Here is a 19716-nt window from a genome sequence, read left to right as displayed (position 1 = left end):
GATCCCCCCCCCCCCTCCCCCCTGAACAGCTGAGGGAGCTGTGTGTGGATCGGGCTTCTCTGCTCAGACAACACTGCCTCCGCGACCTGGCCCCAAATGAAGCAGAAGGAAATGGATGGATGACTTTGATCTATCTGGTGGTACTGAGGAGGTGAAATATTTTATGGTTTGGCTTTGGGTATAAAAAGATGAAAGCCTGTATGACCTAATATTGTAGGTCTAACAAACAAGTTATTACACAATACATTTACTATACATTTGCACTCACACACGGTGCTGAAAGGACAGCGCTCACTTGTGTGACAGCCATGGGGTGCCCTTTAATTTGAAGACAGGACTTGTTCTGCTCTTGTTCCTTTCTCTGCAGGAAACTGGGCGGGTCTCCAGGATCAGACCCACCTGTGGCTCTTCAGAAGCCTGAGTGTTGCCTGCGCTGTCCCTGCTCCACTCCAGCCCTGACCACCATGCTGACTCCTTCAGCGTTAGCATTAATCTATACGCACATCCACTCACCTCAACACAATCGCACTCAGTCTGATCTGCACGTTCACGTTAATGTCATCAAAATAAACTTTGTTAAACTTTTGCTTTTGTGTGGTCTCCCCTCTTTGTTGCTACTTGTTGTTGAGCTACAGCATCAACACTTGGCACAGGGGAAAACATTAATCAGAGCCATTTATGTTCCTAGCAGAAACAGAACAAATTATTTTCCAACTGAACAATATTTTTGTGAAGGTAAGGTCAGTGTTAATTTTGACAACATATTTTAATATAGTTTTAGTCTTAGTCTTTTGACGAAAATGTAATTCGATTTTAGTCTAGTTTTAGTCAAAAAAATATCTTCAATTTTAGTCTAGTTTTAGTCGACTAAACTTGCAAGTAAATTTAGTCGACTAAATTTAAGACGAATTTAGTCGACTTTGCATTGATAATATTCATTATAATCATATTTAATCTTGTTCCTCTGCTTCATGGAGCTGCTCCACATGAACAAAGCTCAGAGCTGATCCTTTGGCAGTGAATTTACATGATATGAGGCTCTTTCAGACGGTCAGTAGAAGTTTGGATGATTTTAGTCTCTCCTTTTCATTTTTATTTAATCTTATTTTAGTCGACTAAAACATCTGGACATTTTAGTCATAGTTTTAGTCTCATGAGAAACTTTTAATTTAGTTTTAGTCCAATTTTAGTCGGCAAAAATATCACTTAAACTAAAATTAAGACTAAATATTTTAGTCGACGAAATTAACACTGGGTGAAGTAAGGCACTACAGCCAAAACTCTTTACTTTATTTTTTTTAGTTTTCAGGTTTTGGTTTAGTTTGCCTACAACATATAAACTTTCACCTGGATGCAAATCATTTGCCTAATCAGCTGTTTAAATCGGTATAGTCGAACTTTTAAATGCTGTTTTAAAAGGCATTTCCTCACATTCTTGGCTTGTGAGTATTTGAAGGGTTTTCCAAAGGCTTTCTCACTTTCTTGCCTGATTAACCTGAGAACTGATTGGGTTTTGTTCCTACAAATGATCCAAAATCCCTTCTGATAATACAAATGTTTATATATTCTACATAGATTATGGTGTAGGGGTAGAATGATGCCTCACAGTGTTATTTTTGAATGGTAAACAGAGAGCAGTGCAGCTTACGCTGTAGTTTGTGCGCACTCGCTCGTACATGCGCGCAGTCTCCAGCTCTGCACTTGACCGTCTCCAGTCGCTTTGGCAGCAGCAGCAGCGGCATCAGCATCCAGGGAGGGATCGCGCGACATGGCAGAGCGCAGGGAAAACCGGGACATCGCAGACGAACACGACCTGCCCGTGTACCTCGCCAGACCGGGCACCGCCGACCAGGTCCCCCGCCAGAAGTACGGGGGCCTGTTCTCCAGCGTCCGGGATGCGTTTGACGGGAAGAGCATCGACTTTGACGCGCTGAGTGTTGGCCAAAGCACCCCGAGGTCAGCGAGGAGGGAGACCGGGCGCGGGGCGAGGAGCCCGGCCAGCGACAGCTGCTGGAGTTCCCCCGGTGTGGAGAGGCGAGCGGAGAGAGTTGCTGTGGAGAAACGCGCGGAGAGAAGTCTGGAAGCGGCTCTGGAGCGGAGCATGGAGACCAGGAGCAGGCGAGATAAAGAGACGCTGCAGTATCTGGAGCAGACAGTAAGGCTTTTAACTTTTATTCTTTGTTCCCAAATGTGCTTTAAGTGACAAGTGCTTTGGATCAGCTCCTAAAGCGTTTCCAAACAATATGTTGGGCATGTTATGCAGTGTTTCTCAACTACTGAAGGACTTTGTACTAGGATTTGAGGTAATTTTAGGTTGAACACACAACATTGTCTTTATACAAACAAATAGTACTTTTAAGTGATGCATTTCTAAATAAACTGCAACAACATTGAGATGGCTCCAGGGGGTCCACATGACAACAAAGGTTGGGACCACTGGTTTATGGCATCAGTTAAAATACAACCCTGAACCACTGTTTTGGGAAGCAACTTAAAAAGATCATCACACTCTATATCAGTGAATTTGTAATGGGCAGCCTTACCCCAAAGCTCAGCCCTTTATGGATCCCAGCATGCCAAGGGGCCCCCAGTAATCACGGAATAGAATAGGATAGAATAGAATGCTATATTTGTCACTATGCACAAGAACACTTTTATTATTTCACTCCTTAAAAAAAAAAACTTTTAACACCTATAAATCTAAATATAAAAGTTACAAGTGATAACTGTAGACCACAATTTAATTTACAGCAGTATTTTTTTCAAATGCATATGTATATGTTTCGTCACTTACTTACTTATACTTACTCATATACAGTATATAGACATAAAGCAATTTCTGTTGGCGCCCTCTTGCAGTCCCTGAAGGGGGCTCGGACTGACTTAGCTTCATCACTGTGGCTAACATAAAGAATTACCAAACAACATATGAATGAATATTTTTGGTGACTTTAGTGACCAGCAGCTTCTCCACCTGTCATTCGCTGGGACCAGGGTCAGGCTGTTCTCTGAGCGTGGATAGCGTGAATCTGGATATTAAGATATTGCATATTTCATGAGTTTGATAAGTTCTCCTGCATTTATCGGTGTGAGTAGCTTCATCTGGTGGAAAGACGTGAACCCTGGGTCATAAGTTCAATTCAGGCAACTATCCAGGTGAGCTAACCCCTGAATAGATTGACTGCTCCCACATGAGCTCCATCCATCAGGGCAGATATAGAGACTTCCCTGCGACAAGAAAAGTGTGCACAGGAACTCTTTTGTGTCGGTCTGTTCCATTTCTTCTCTATTGATTTATTTATGGTTTATTTGGTCGGGACAGTGCAAGTTAATGAACAAGCCACACCAGATTGTAGCCTTAGGCTAATTTTCATCCGTCGTCCCCAATGCGCACTCTCAAACATCCTGGCCTATTGTGCATGTTTTTAGTGGTAGGGGAAACCGGAGTACCCGGAGGAAACCTACGCAGACACAGGGAGAACATGCAAACTCCACACAGAAAGACCCCGTCCTTGGTGGGAATCGAACCCGGACCTTCTAGCTGTGAAGCACAAGCACTAACCGCTGTGCTACCGTGCCGCCCTGATGAGGTGACTCTGCTGTTGTGTCTGTAATGAACTGACTTGAATGGACCCATTAATGCATATTTTAATATTGGCTTTGCAAATGCACTGTGAAAGTCAAATTGAGCAAGCCAAAGGCACATTTCTGCCACCACGTTCATCGCTCCTGTTCTATTCGATGTGTTTTCCACTCGGTGTCCCCATCAACTGTCAATACAAAGTTACGCCCTTAAGCCCGCTGGAAATTAGTCTGACAAAGATATATTATAATGTAAATCGTGAACTTTCACAAGTGCAGAGCTTGATGATGTCATAACATAGCACCATGGCAGTTAGCATTCTATCATGCAGCATCTAATTGAGTGGCAAGTCTGCGTTGTTATCATAGATAGAAGATAGAAGTGATGTTACATTCAGCCCCATTCATAGTCATGATGTGCTCTGTAAAATAAACATGGCTGCACCATCTCATCCTACGAAGCCTGATCCTCAGAAGGGCAAAACAGGAAGAAGTGGGAGGACCGGCTACGAGCCTCCACAGAGCTGCAGAGCCTGTCAATCACAGATTTATAGAGTTTAAAATATGACACCTAGCCCAGTGTTGTCACATGAGCGATTTGTAGAAAAAGAAAAACTCTTTGGAGCCAGGCTTTCAGGCAGTGCAAACGAAGTCCAAAGCTACATAGGAACTCTGTTTACCAAGTGTCTTTTGGAGTCGCCCCACCATGAGGACCAAAGAGAAGGGCTTTCCTCACCCATTCGTTGTTATTCATTGATTGTTGAAGGTTTAAAATGTGCATTCACTCACGTTTTCAATTTCACTTTGTAGCAACATATCCTTGGTAGAGATACAGTAAGTTCCAATAAACTTTGAGAGATAATTGACATGGTCGGCGAAAATAATAATTAAAACAATCTTGTATCTTATATATGTCTGTTACTTGCACTGATTATTCCCCCAAAGATAAAGTTGTCTCCAGGTTTAAAGTCGGGGGTTGTCTACAATTGGCCAGAGCATTTGTTTGGGGACATTTTGATTATATTTGTGATTTATGGTGTAAAATCAAGATGGATCATTAACATTTGAAAGAAGATGAAAAGTTGTGTTGCTAAATTAATATAAGAAACCCTCACATCTCTGAACATATTTGTATTGGACAACAAATAGCCTGAATATAACTGCAGTCTTTGTCATTTTGATTGGAGTGCCTTTGATTTATACTTTCACAATTGTTTTATCAGCACTTTTATTGGGTGCCGTAGGAGAAATTGTACTTTAAGAATAGTTTTAATTCTGTTATCAAGCTTTACATTAAGAACATGATGACTGTGATTGTGACAATGCCACTTTTACCCCATGTGTTCTGATGTTGAACTGCACCTTCAGAGACTTCACTGACTCAGCAGAAAGGAGAAGGTGATTTAGGCTGCGTCATACGAGCAGCTGAATGTGACCACTCAGTCTGGGAATAGTGTGCTCATCCAGGCCAAATGCAGCGGCTCCAACTTTTCTGAAGACAGAAAAGTACTTCAGTGATTCTGGTGTGACATCATGGCCCAGAGGAAGCTGTGACCCAAATATGCTGTGTTCCCTCTGTAGTTTATACCCACCCCTACCTTTCTCAGATGTAAAGTTTAGGTTTTTTTCTTTAATGCTGTTACGTCTGAGTTCCCAGAAAATGTTGTTTCACACCCAGGCAAAATCATCAGTCTTTGCATAGTTTCCACTCTGAGATAGTTTTAAAAGAAAATGCCGATTGTCCTAATGCTGTTTTTCGTTTTGGTACATTGGCCATTGACCCTTGACCTTGTTGTTCTCAGTTTCAGTTTCAGTTTATTCGGTCAAAATTATAACAAAAGATTTACATTCAGTTAAGTATACTATAACATAACATACAAAATGATTGAAAAAGGTATAGGCTGAAGCTAATGCTTTTTTTTGCCAACCTTGTTTTCTTTAAACATACAGCACGTGTTTTTTTTAACTTTCCAACATAACATCAGACATTCAAAAGGAGTAAGTTGACAGTCTTAAACAAACTAGTAAACAGAATTAAGGTATTTTTCAAGTATAATACTTTTATACAATCTCTTTAGGTGGAAGATAGAGGGACATAATTTGAGATCCTCTGTACAGTTATTCCAGAGATCGACCCCTTTAATGGAAACACAAAATCTCATGGTGTTTGTTTGAAATGTTTTCTTTACAAACATCTCCACTCCTCTGAGCTCATACCGGCTCTGTCTGAGGGTGAACATCTGACTCTGATCAGAGGTTAGTTGGACAAACCTTTCTTAGTGGTGGAGGTGCCACATTATTAATAATCTTGAATAGCAACTTTATATTGACTGCCATAACAATATATTCAAAATTGTACATTTTATATTTGGGAAATATTTCCTATCTAGAATCCTGAAGTGCTGCTTATAAAGAGATTCTAAAGGTTTTATGACCAACATGATACACCACAGAGTAAGTGAGGTCATATCATTGCGATTTTAGCTCCTTGTATTTGTCACTCTTTTAGTGCGTTTTCATCCTTGTATTTGTCAGTCTTTTTTTTGCCTTTAGTTGATTTTCTTGGTTCTCTTTTGAGGCGTTTTTGTCGCTACATTGACGCTTTTTTCAAGAGTGGGTAATGCCAAACTGGAGAAAAAGTGCTCTGTTCAGGTGAGGGTTAGGAGGTTAAAAGACAAGCAATTCTTCAATTTTGCATCATTTGATTCATGACTATTTTTATGGTCATTTTCACATTTCCAATTCAAATTTCAATTTCAAATTAGTTGTAGAGGCTTTTATAGGTGGCATGGCTGCTCTTTCCAGACTAATATTTATTACCACAGTTAGAACGAGTGCACACTAATCCGTAACCACTCATCCAATTGTAGTTCAGTGGGTTCGGTTTTGACCGGACACTTTCTGCGTCCCTGATCTGTCTGATCGTCTCTGTCTGTGGCTATGAAGGCCAAGCATTCACTTTTGTGTTTGAGCTGAGATCTTGTCTGTTTGTGAGCCATGCGAGCTATACAGTACATTGTTTGTGAAATACAAAAGACAGATCATAATTCTGAGATAATAAATACATTTTTGTCACATCGCGCAGTTATTGTTGTTATTGGATAAGCTTTGCCAGTGAGAGACACACCCAGGTCATCATTACGGTGCATTAGTGAGCGGAGGAAATGGAGGCACAGGGGGGGCGGCACTCAGAAATAGTCTAGACAAAAGGGCCGCGTGTGTGGGCATGGGGCGGGACAGTCCGGGTGTGTGTTGGGGGCCAGCTGCTGTTCTGAGACTGTGCTGTGTGCTCACAATACATATCCCACTATACAAGCAAACAACTTATTGTGCACAATGGCAAATACTGGTGGCACTGTTTATTGCTATTAAAAAAAAAAAGGTTATAGAGGTATCAAAAAGTATCGGATTGGCGGGATGTCGCAACGGAGAGTTGCTGGAATGATGGGTTGACCCCCTAAAGCAAGTTAGGGAAGTTTGTATTGTGGTGGACCAATTTTGTTCCTCGGCAAAAGACCATGGGCTGAACCACTGTGGCCCAAAGTAAAGCACATTTCCCTCGAAATCCCAGCTTTTTACTTAAAGAGCTACTAACCCCTCCTTCCAGAGCCTCAATCTCAGAGCCTCAGATTTGAAAATCTCAACAGAAAGGGGGCGTCGCCTGGAGGACTAAGGGGCACGCGGGAGGGGTGAGGGGTGGGAGGGGCTTGAGGCTTCTGACTTCTGACTTGACGCTGCACCTGCAGCGCTCCTCGTAAACAAAGTCCGACCATGGGAGCATGGTGTTCCAGCGAGCTAACTTATTTAGCAACTTGTTCCACTGGGACAGGTCTACAGCTCTCTCTACACAGGGGGGGGGGGGGCATCGTGGCAGACAGCGGCCTTGTACCTGAGGCGCTGGCTCATTTATTCCTCTGTCATTTACAAAGCTAGCGGCTTAGCATTGAGCTCGATCGACGTTAGCATCGCAGCTAAGGGACGTAACTGTCCTGGCTGCTTCAGAATTTACCGATCTATTTTAGATGTAGACTTTTGCTGTGGTCTACGTGAACATGGGAGATGTATCTCAGTGTCCTCAGCAGAGTGTGTGATATAGAGACGTGGCTATTTGTGTTACAAAGATTTTTATTATTTTTCTTACAGCAAAGTGCACAAAACATATCAAATAAATATATGTAGGCCTGTATTATAGAGCAGGAACACTGTCTTTTTGAAATTGTTTTTGGTTTGCCATTGAAGATGTGAGACAGAATCATTCAGGTTATGTTTCTCTAAAAGGCTTGACTGTAACATTGTGAACCCAAAGAGCCAGTTAGCCCTAAGTAAATAGCCTGAACTAATTTCTATTACTAAATTTAGTGAACTAAAAGGTTTAACCAACGTAACATACACGAAACTACCACTGAATGATGACACTGTAGAGTAACGGCTACAATGAAGTATTTATATGTATGCTTTTTTAGTTGAATATTGAAATATTAATGAAAATTATAGATCTTGTTTTGTACCAGTACTTGATTCTGCACTTCTGGCTCTTACAACAGTGCAATTTCCAAATTATAGCACAATTTCTTTGGTAAAACTTACTACAAACTTACAGCTCACATTTCACTTGAGGTTGAGCTGCATGTGCCACTCACTTGGTCTACATAGATGTGTGCAATAAACAAATTGAACAGACAAAGTTGACTGGTTATGTTATACAATACCAACTGTAATAAATATACATGCAGTAAGTTTTCAGCTTCTAGAAACAGAAAGTGGTGCTGCATATACCTTCCTGTGACATATCTGACAGAACATATACAGGCTTCATTTTTTTTTTACTGCCCACAATTAAATCTTGCATGAAACATTGATTTTAATCTATTACATTGTCCAATGGGCACAGAGTGGTTCAGGCACAGGTACTTTGTGTGCTCCTGATATGGGAGAGGATCCTCGACCACACTTTCAAACAGCAGGGCCATTAGTTGGTCAAAGTAGACTGTAAACAAAGCACAAAACATTTGTCCTTGTAAAAGCATTGGTTGTGTTGTTTTTAATGTGACATACCTGAGGTAGCTCTGGTCTTCATGGCTCTCACTGTGTAGTCTCCACGCTTGAATTTTGGATACACTATGACATACAGCAGCAAAACGATTTGCCTTTTTTAATCATAATTCAAGGCACCAACCTGCATCCTAAAATTTCACAAATAAACATTAATATGCAGTATCTATTTTCTAAACATTTCAAAGTGATAAAATAACTAGTGAATATTTGTTGAACCTTTAGGAATCATTACCTGGCCAGCATTCCTTTGGATAAGAGGCCCAGACTATTGTGAGAGAATCAGACTATGGATTCCTCAATATTTGAAGTGTGGTATTGTGGGCTTATTTTAGCTTAATCTTTCAAAATAAGTGGTGTTAACAAAAGAGTAAGAGTCTCTCGCATGCTGCTGTGCCTACAAAGAATTATAAAGAATTACAAAGAATAATAAATTGATATGTGAAGTGTAAATACATCAATATAGATTAGATATTGGGAGTAGTTGTAATTACACATACTTGATTTTGGCCACACTCTTGCATCATCCCCAACCAAAGGCCTGTGAAGACAGCGAGGGAACAGGGGATTTTCCGTGGACATTCTGAATCTGAGCCTTTGATGGTGACCAGTAGAGATGATTCATATAGATAGTTCACAATGCTTTTCTTCCACCTCGTCATTTCCTCCGTTCACCTTTTCTGGCCCAGCGCATCATTTTTTTCCAATCTCTGGGACACAAAACACAAACCCCTCCTTCTCCATGCGCACACTGTTTCCAACCTCATTGCTCTAATAAGACAAAAAAATAAGAATATGAGTTCTATCATAATGCACAGTTATCCCAAGTTACATATTTATGTTTGTATTGTAATGTTTTACCTGGACTAGCTGGATGTCAATGACTTTGTTACTCGTTAGATTCATCATGGTGTAGCTGCCATACTTGGCTGAATGTCCTACATGAATGCAAGTTATACATTAGCTGACTTTTATTAATACTTCAGATAAATGTTTATGAAATGTATTTACCAGGTGAATCTGCCCGCATGTCCCCACCCAGTGTAACAGAGCCGCTTTCAAGAGCCTCTCTGATGAGGTCATCCTGCTCCAACTTCCACTGCCAGTTGACCGTAGGGATGAGGAGCTTTGCCTGATGCCTGTAGAAGCACTGCTCTGACAGTCCCTGAATATTGAAGGCCCCAAGAACTATAAAATTAAAACATCTGTTATCATCGGATAATATATGGAAAAATAAAATGTTTTTGCAGTACCTTTGAAATCTGGCTAAAGGATGAGCCGGTGAACAGCACAGAGCTGTAGGTTTCCAGCTGGGATGTTGTTCACCATGGGCTGACTGGACCACTGACTGGAGAACTCACAGCGAGGACACTGTTGAGTGACCCAGACAGGACATCGCCTAAACAGCTCCAGCAGTTGGTCCTCAAGAACAATATGTTCTTTGTCCTTGTGTGGAGGGACTTCAGCAGGAATGCTATATAAAATAAAGGATATTTCATCCCTCAAAAAACCAGGACGCTGTATATATTTTTTCAATTAAAACTCTAGATTTTCTTTGTACCTTGAACAGTTCACAGTGCTGGCACTGTCATCGATGTGGAAGCTGGGGTCAGACGCTGACACCTCACACCTTCTCCTTTTTAAAGATGTAGAGGCTTCTCTGGGACTGTCAGGAAGAGGGATTTCCATCAGGTCCCCTGTCCCACAACCGACGCTTGTGTAAGCGGTCCGGGCTTGAGTAGCTGTACAAAACACAAACAAAAAAAACACGTTTAAAATGGCAGTAATTACACAACTTGTGTCTAACTACAGTATATAAAAAAACAAAAGTGTAGACTGTTTTATACATAAAATGACAGTACTGTATAAAGGATAAATAGATTTCACCTTTGCGTCGCCTGCTCAGCTTCACATTGGCCTGGACACCTGCATGCCTTATAAGGACTGGATCAGTTTGGACATTTCTCTCTGCTCACTTTTGGCTGAAAACATAACAATAAATAATATTTATAAAGTGCACACACAAGTGACATGCAAACACATTGTTTGTATTGATGATTTATAGGAATACAACCTACGATATACTTTAGAATATGCCCCCTATAGCAGATCAACCAAATATTTGTATCAGGTTAATTCTGGCTACAGTCGGCTACTAAAAACTTCCAAATGGTTTGGCATTTTGAAAAGCTGCGTCCAAATAGGTGTAAACTTTGGTTCACTTCAGAAAACTTGTCAACATGAACATAATTATCAGAATTTATCCTACTTTGTGAACCTGTTCAACAACAATGGCAATAACAACTATACGGATTCTTAAAGCACGTAAGAACAGCTCACATCTGTGAGAGCCCAATGACCACATGGTCCACCTGGAGTGGTCAGCCCTCTCCTCACTGACCACACGGTCCACCTGGAGTGGTCAGCCCTCTCCTCACTGACCACACGGTCCACCTGGAGCGGTCAGCCCTCTCCTCACTGACCGCACGGTCCACCTGGAGTGGTCAGCCCTCTCCTCACTGACCACACGGTCAGTTTAGCCTCCGACACACAGTACGTTCTAGCTATACGTTAGCTTTACAGGCTAGCTATACGTTAGCTTTACAGGCTAGCTATACGTTAGCTTTACAGGCTAGCTTGTAGCTACTGTCAAAAGCTACAGTCATGTAAAACTTAGATTAGTTTGGTGCTCAGACTCGTGCACATTTGCGCACAGTGTTGGCGTAACTTTGCAGACTGATGCATTAGCAGGCTGCCCCGGGCAGCGAGTAGACGCGCTTATAACCGGTGGCTGCTGTTCCTCAGCCACAGTGAGCGAGTGCGGGACACGTCGCCTGGAGCTGACGCTGCAGAGTCTATTTACACGCCATATTTTTTCAACAGATCTACACGACTCATGTGATTGGTATTATCAGAGGCCAAAACGGCGAATTTGTTTGAGACACTACAATAACGATCTATTCTGACGTGCACATAAACATTCTATATACTGTACATGACTCAATCTGTGAGCAAAGTAGCTTCTACTGACAGAAATGACCGGGACAGAGTGAACCAAGTGCCTCTTTTTACAGCAGCTACAATCAATGCAATTACTACCAAACCCAAAATGGGTAAATCATTATTTTTCTCACTCACCTCACATTGTTGGCGGGGCAGCAGTGTCGACGGGGACGGCCTCGCTCTTCAAACGGAGAAGACTAGCATAGCCCAGTTCAACCTCGGTGAAGTTGGCGAAGGAATCAGCACGTAAAATGGTCTTTGCAAACTCCAGCCCCACTACGCTACACTTCCTCCCCATCCTAACACAGTACAATTAACAACTAACAATTAAATTATACACGATAGACCACTAAAAACAATACTAACAAACGCCCTAAGCTAAATTGAGCGAACTAATCTAACAATAAAAGCAACTAGTGACTACAACTACAATATTCAACAACTAACACTACTAAAACTATACAATTATCTATAATAAACAAGCTATCCTAATAAAATCTACCTAAATGCTATGACAACTAATCGCAAACCTGACAATCGATGAAAATATTCTCTCGTTATTCCAACACCAACTCGCTACGGGGGCGTGAGCGAGACTGAGCCTTTTTATACCCCAGAGCGGCAGGGCCCGTGACATCATCTCTCGCCTCCTGACATCATCTCTCTCCCCTCCGCTAATTGGGTGCCGAATTCAAAAAATCAAATGCAGTACCGACAGTTCGCTGCAGATGGCGCCACACAGACGGTTTGGGACACAAAGACAGGATTTCAACAAATTTGCACTAAATTGTTAAAATAGTGACAGATACACGTAGACAACACTATAAGATACCCATTTATACAACTTAGCTAGAAAAAAAAGTTGATTTTGGGGTTAGTTGTTCTTTAATAATCGAGATTTGGTTGAAGCATTTTTGTAACAGGTATTTGACGAACATTTCTAAATATCATCTTGGGGGGGCAAAAGCTCTTTGCTAGAGGGACAGACTTTGCCCCAGGGCCTGACATTGTAAAATGTAAAATGTGTCATAAATTTCAGGCATCATAATAGTTCAAATCTGCATTTAACAACAGATTTGCCTGCAGAACGCCTTGTTGCCGAAATGTTGCAAATAAATCTCACTTTTTTTTTTGCAAGATTTACAGTGTGCAGGAGATTCAATTTTTCACATTTATTAATAATAAAAATGTTTATTTATACTATTTACAATGAATGTTGCCGTGACCTTTTCTGCCTTTTTTTTTTTGCGTTTTCCTTATATTTTTGTCACTTTTTTCACTTTGTTCCTGGTCTTTTGTTGCTCTTTTGTCACTTTATTGTTTGCGTTATTTTGTTGCGTTTGCGTCACATTTTTGTATAATTTTTCTCTTGTTTTTATCGCAGTTTTGACACTTTTTCTTTTCAAGAAGCTTTTAGATTTGGGTAATGCCAAACGAGAGGAAACATGATCAGTTCAGTTCGCCATGTCTGCACAAAATTCAAAATCCCACAATTTCAATTATTTGAAAATAATTTCTCACATCTTATTGGCCGATATTTGGTGATAGATTAGAAGACATATCCGGGTGCGTTTCATTCAAATACAGCCGTACTCGTATGTAAACGCTGACAGGCTCAGCTGCGCCCTCTAGCGGACACTTCCCATCACTGTTCTCTTTTATGGGCCGCTTTGAGGGAGGGGCCGGTGCGCTCTGCCTTCGCCTGTTCCCACACTTTGCATCGCACACACGGGCGAAGCTTCCATCCTTCTGCAGCAGCATCACCACCATCCAAACCAACAGGGGAAGAAACAAACGGAAAAAAATCGCCGAAAAATCTCTCCTCTGACTCCGGCACCGGACTAAAAAAAAACAAAAACATGTCTTATCAAGGAAAAAAGAACATCCCAAAGATCACGGTGAGTACACGCGACTCATTCACGCGTCGCTTTGGAAAGTTTGATGCGTAAAAAAATAAATAAATCACACCGTGAGGTTGCACGAACGCCGACGAGGATGTAGCGTTTCGTTACATTGTGCTAATCCATCGTCAGGGATATAGACAATGACACCGGGAGGGGGGAAAAACAGACCTGCCTGGCTTCCATCGTGACAGCCAGTGCAGAGAAACGAGGCGTTTTCTTCAAGGTGTCCTGCATCTTTCTTTGTTATTGCGCTGAAAAAAACCGGCTCGCCCCTGTATTAACCATCCACGTCCTGGAGCCAGGTTTCTGCAGAGTTGACAGGGGTGCATTGGCGGCTGTAGGTGGGACCTGGACACGTGCAGGCTGTACTGTAGCGGAATAAGCGTTTGGATTGTCAGTAAGGTGTGGTTTGGTAGTCATTTCTTTGACAGAATCTGACATTTTGAGCTGTTTTGTTAGATCTCCGTTGAGCATGTCCATAGCTCTAAGATCCCCCTTTAGACTGACTCATTCTTATAATGAAATGTGCTATACCTGACAATGCGTAGGGGCCTATTGTAGTACCTATGCTATATTTGGCAAGTTAATTGGTTCATGTGTTGCTCATTATCTATTTTTTTTTTTTTTCCTCATACATTCTTGATTCTTCCTTTATAATTGACTTTGCGTGTAGGTCTCTCATTCAATACAAATGTAAGTAAATCTTATTTCATTTCCTGACTGCTGTACACAGGGACCTTGTGTTCACGTTGCAGGCTGCTGGTGCATTGACTAGAAGGGAGAGAGAGGACAGAGAGGAGGGGGAGTAGCTGCTGCACACGCCCATTTGATATTGACTGCATGGCAGTATTATACACCGGCCTTGCAATGGGTCACTGTCTGCCTGTCTTGCATCACGCTGCCCAAAGGCCCAGGGAAAACAGTGTTACTTCATCCAGCTTGATTTTGCTGATGACGGCTGCTGGGCGTGTTCGGTTGCAGAGGTCGTGAGAGGTGCATGGTTCACTGGAAGGGGGGCGGAGGGGGGTGGGGGGGGGGACCCAGCCTTTGTCTCGTCTCCCCGGCTGACAACATGACACCAGCCAGAGGGGGCGGACGGTGGAAGGAGGCTGCACTGTGCAATCTAGACAGGGAATTATTAGTGCAGTGCAGAAGTAGGTTGAGGATTTGGGGAAGATTGCAGCTGGCGTACATTGGGAAGACGGGTTGGATTCCTGGAGCTTTCTGGGTGTTATTGGCCCCCTGGGTTGAAGGTTTCTTGTAACACTAAAAACATGTGCAATAGGGTCCCTTTTGGAGCCAAAATTCTGAACTCAAAACGTGATTGTGACATTTCAGTGGGACTGTCCTTAAAGTGCATAATTGACCACCTGTGCCTAAAGATACAGACGGCATTGCGTCATACAAGGGAAGGCGTGGCCTCGCCGAGGGGGAAGGAAGTGTGTTTTGGGAAACAGAATGTAAACATATGTCTGACATATGTATGACATAAGTCTAAATCTGTGCCATATGGATGTTTTTCCACAGCATGTGTATTAATTTTGCACCTCTCCATGTCTTTGTATCTTTATTGGGTAAAAAAAAATATATTCATGATTCAGCATTTGTTTCCCCTCTTTGTTTTCCCCCAACAGCTTCAAACATGACCATATATGGGCGATTCCAAAGATGCCATGTGTATCTATAATTCATTGTAACCTAAGTACGATATTTTCTAAAGTCCCGATCTTTACTGATCTCAGACTCTTAATCAGACTCCCTGGTGCCATCACGTCGACCAATGAGACGAGCTTTCCTGTGAACCGGCCTGTCAGGTCCAATCAGGAGGGAAAGGGGAGGGAGCTTGAGTTTGCAATCTTTGTTTGCAATCTTACAGACACATTTTGAAGTTAAAATAAAGTAAATAAAAGGTGTGTTGTTTACCTATATTTAGCCCAAATATCGATAATGTGTTAGTGGGCTTCAGCTGGGACTATGATGTCATTGTAACATCACGTTAGCCTTCTGAGGAACACTGCAGGGATATCTATTCTCCCGCACTCGCAAGCACACTCTCATTCATCTTTTTTGCCCAAGGGGAGAACATGCAACTCCACACAAACTGTAGGTGTAGCGAGTTGTCTCTTATAGCTCGGCGTAAAAAGGTTGTAAAACAAACCCAAATTCTCCCAGGACCCCGCTAAGTGGAAACGTGTGGAAGTCGTCCAGGATCAAGAAGATTTCCGATCAAATCTCGGTGTCTGTTAATCTAATCCCGCTCTGAATCACAGACTGGGTGCACTGGTTACATGAGTGATCTGTGTACACACTGCGGAGACTTCAGGAAACACAATCTCCTGATCCCGGTCCAGTTTAATGTTCAGATGTGGGGACGTTTTATCCGCGCGTGAGCCACTGAACCAACACACAGACGCTGCCGCAAATTAAACAGATCGCCCAGCTTACAGAGCGTTCCCTTACACCGGCGCACCACATATAAGGGAAAGAATTTAGAAACACTGTCTGTCTGATAAGGCTACTTTTAATGTTCTTTACATCGACTTGCAATCAGATACAGATACCCACTTTTTCCTGGTGTAAATTTATGGACTTGCAATGGACACTTCTGTTCTCTATCGATTACATAACAAAATCCAGGAAATAATGATTACGCAACAAAATCCAGGAAATAACGATTACGCAACAAAATCCAGGAAACGTTAGCGCTTCAGTACTTGAAGAAGAAATGACCAAATTAAACAAGAGCCTATTCAAAAAAATAAATAAAGTGTTTTTTTTTAATGAGGGATGGATAAAATCTAGTGAATTAATCCCTCACCCGTTCAAAAATGCTTCGTTGACCTGACATTGTGAAGTGAGACCAAAACCTCCTGATAATTTGATATAACATCTAAACTGCCAGTAAAAATGGCAGTGTAAAATGTGTCTTGCTTGTTTTCCTGACGTCAGGCATCTTCACATAGCAACACGGGACTATTATTTATGAAAATGTGCACTTCACTTCAGCCAACCTCCGCAATGTCGCAGGCAATTACAGCTGAAATGCAATAGGTGAAAATGTGCCAATACCTCACTCTCCGTAGCCTGTCATCCTATTCGTAGAAAGAAGTAAAGTAATACAGAAAAAAACGCTGACAGAGGATGCTGAGGTCAAGTTGATTGCTTGTTTGCTTCTGGCTAAGCATCAAAATAGCCCTAAAATGTCCATTTACACATGATTAAAAGAAGAACTTGTGTTGTTTGTGAATAGTGACGTTGAGAACAAACTGTAGACAACCATTTTAAGCTACATACAAGTTGTCCAATTACAAGTTGAATTCCTTTTAGATGATTTCCTATAAATACAGATAAGTTATGGCTAACTTGCTGCACTACAAGAACCCCATATTATAGGTTTATCTTACTTGAATTGAGAATATTAATCCTGTATTTTACTCATTTGGACTTTTTTGATCTGGTCTGATCTGACCAAGAACACTTTGCTTGTTTGATGACCAGTCAGACTGCTTCTAAGGATATCCATCCATCCATCCATCCATCCATCCATCCATCCATCCATCCATCCATCCATCCATCCATCCATCCATCCATCCATCCATCCATCCGTCCTGCAAGTAGTGGGTCCACAGAAGGACGGCCTCACGATTCAAACCGGGCCTGTGGGTCTCTCATAAGGGGCCTCTGAACCGCTATTTGTCTGAGCCGTCACCTAGGACCTGTTTGCCATGGGAGACCCTACCAGGGGCACGATGACCCCGACAGCAGAGCTCCCAGGATCATTCGGGCGCTCAAACCCCTTCCGGGAGGGTTCTAGGGATATCTTCCTTGAAATATGAAAGTAAAGCCACCGATTGGACAAGTGCAATTTTCTTACCCCATTGGCAGATAAAACGACGTAAAATAATGACTAAATATATGGAATCAAGTCAGAAACATCTCAGAACAAGTGAAATAATCTCGATCAAATGCCCAACTAAATCTCAACTAGTCAAAACAGTTCAAATGTAAAATATAATGCTCAATGTGTTCAAGGTGATTAAACTGATCTAGATATGCATTTTTTGGAATGTGCAGTTGTCTTTTAGGGAGGTTGACCCTAGAGACAAACAAACGAACAAAACCGAAACACCCTCTTTTTTAACAGTCACTCCTCTTACACAAACGCCTATTCTTATTTCTACACCCTGTCTTATTTATAACCCTCTGTTTACATAGCAACCCTCTGTATTACTCATGAAAACACATTATAAACTCATCATTACCTGTGTCCATAACCCCCTCCCTGTTCGTCTCTGCTCGCTCTCTACATTTCCCTGGCAGCGTCCCGCACTCCAGCTGTTTCCTCCTGTCTCGCTCTGAGCGGGACAGACTGTCAGATTCTAGGCGTGGCTCTTCCCTCTCGCCCCGGCATAGGCCCGAAACACTCATAGTAGTCATATAGTGTTGTTACAAGCTATGTCACCCGCTAATCCTTTCCAGCTGGAGAAGAGCATCTGCGGGCACAAATTCAGGGGTGCGTGCAGCCCGTCGCCCCCCCCGTCTCTCTCTCTCCGTCTCCTTTGCTGCTCTTGAGTCGTGTCATCGCCAGCCAAGTCGAACAAAACAAACCAATAGCGCCCCGTAGCCACCCAGGCGCTCCATGGCAACCGAAATACTGTTGACTGTAGTCTGGGTAAATCTCTATCCAAGGTCAAGTCCCGGTGGTTTATGTCCTAGAAAGCGCCAGTTGTGCAGTTGGTTATGTGTTTGCCAACCAACTAGAGAGCAGCTGGGCCAAAACCTTGTCCAAGTGCACGGGGAGGGGTTAGCCTTGTCTCAGCAAGCGGGTCTGCAGTTCGATTCCCATGACCAAGTGGGCCTATCTGTGTGGAGGTTGCAGCGTGTCTGGGTGTGCGTCCTCCTGTTTCCCCCGGCAACCCAAACGATGCACACTAATCCTCCAGCTCGGCACTCCAGACCATAACTCCAGCTCAAGATTTGGTGATGGGCTCCACTTCTCCTCACAGCTAGACCCAGTGGCATTGAGGAATGGGAAGATGCAAAAGACACATTTCCGAATGTGAGCAAAGGAGGATGCCTTAAAGGAACAGGCCACCGTTTTTCCATACTCTGATATGTTCTAACCTGAGCTTAGACGAGCTGATGCCTGAGGACCTGCTTGGTCGCATCTAACTTCACTTCATTTGGAGCTATAGGAATACATTGGGAGAGGCCAAAATGCTAAAAATATCTTTGGTCGTTTTGCGTGACTGAGGGCACGCACAAAGACCAGACAGATACGTATAAACTCATCTAAGCTCAGGAAATAACATATCTCAGTATGGAAAAACGGTGGCCTGTTCCTTTAAAGAGGGGGTATTATGCTTTTTTCAATCACATAGCACCAGTCTATATCACACTACAATGATGACGAAACCTTCTGTTGGTCTGTAAATGCAGTAAATTAGAATAACTGCCTTGTATAAAATTGCTCTTTCAAAATGGCTGTAGTGAATGTCTTGAAATAGGCCTCTGTCTCTTTAAGAACCTCTGACACGCCCCCTCCACACGCTGTCTGTGGCATCAGTGGGGAGGGGGTTCTGCTGAGGAGCAGTGGTTGGTTACTCGGCTGGTGACGAAAGCTCGGAGGCGTCTCCAGGAGGTGGGGGCGTTCCTAGGACAAACCTATCCCTAAAATGGCCGCCATCAGAGTTTTTACAGATTACTCAAAAATACGTGAATGTGCCAAGGCAACACTTCAGGCATGTTTTTAGTGAGGGAATGACATAATAACATGATGTAAAGCTTGAAAAAGTCAATTTTGCATAATATCCCCCCTTTAAAGGGGATATATCATGCAAAATCAACCTTTTCTCTTTTCAAAAACCTGGAGTAGTATTTATTCATGCAGTTTTCAATAATCTTCTTCACTTTAGTCGTTTCTTCTTACACTGCTGAAGCGCTCTGATCTCTACTTCCTGGATGATATTGCATCATAGGAAAAAGCAAAAGTCCATCACCCATGACTAAATTGGCTCTGATTTTACCAAGTCATTCCCACTGCTGCCTGCAGAGGAAGCTCCAAGTAAACTCCACAAAACGCAATACACATAAAGATGTTTTTAAGCCCAAATTATGCCTGATATATCCAAATATATCCCCTTTAAACCCAGCATGTTGTCATTGCTTGCAACAA

The 19716-nt window shown here is 42.4% G+C and overlaps 1 protein-coding gene across 2 annotated transcripts in view; it reads left to right on the top strand.

Annotated features, from left to right (window-relative positions):
• The first annotated feature begins 1753 nt into the window (after nucleotides 1-1753).
• The window catches only part of dpysl3 (dihydropyrimidinase like 3), a 64749-nt gene continuing 46786 nt past the window's right edge, over nucleotides 1754-19716 (top strand). Inside the window, exon 1 of one of the 2 annotated variants that reach the window (XM_079565963.1) lies at nucleotides 1754-2155. In XM_079565963.1, coding sequence (XP_079422089.1) covers nucleotides 1769-2155 — 387 coding nt within the window. In that variant the 5' untranslated portion in view covers nucleotides 1754-1768. Of the gene's footprint in view, nucleotides 2156-13326; nucleotides 13536-19716 lie in introns of those variants that run through there. The other variant, XM_079565964.1, reaches the window with a different exon arrangement.

Source organism: Gobius niger (genome assembly GCF_951799975.1).
Source record: "Gobius niger genome assembly, chromosome: 11".
NCBI classification, from domain to species: Eukaryota; Metazoa; Chordata; class Actinopteri; order Gobiiformes; family Gobiidae; genus Gobius; species Gobius niger.
The sequence above is the reverse complement of the archived record's forward strand: the minus strand, read 5'-3'. Positions and strand labels throughout refer to the sequence as shown.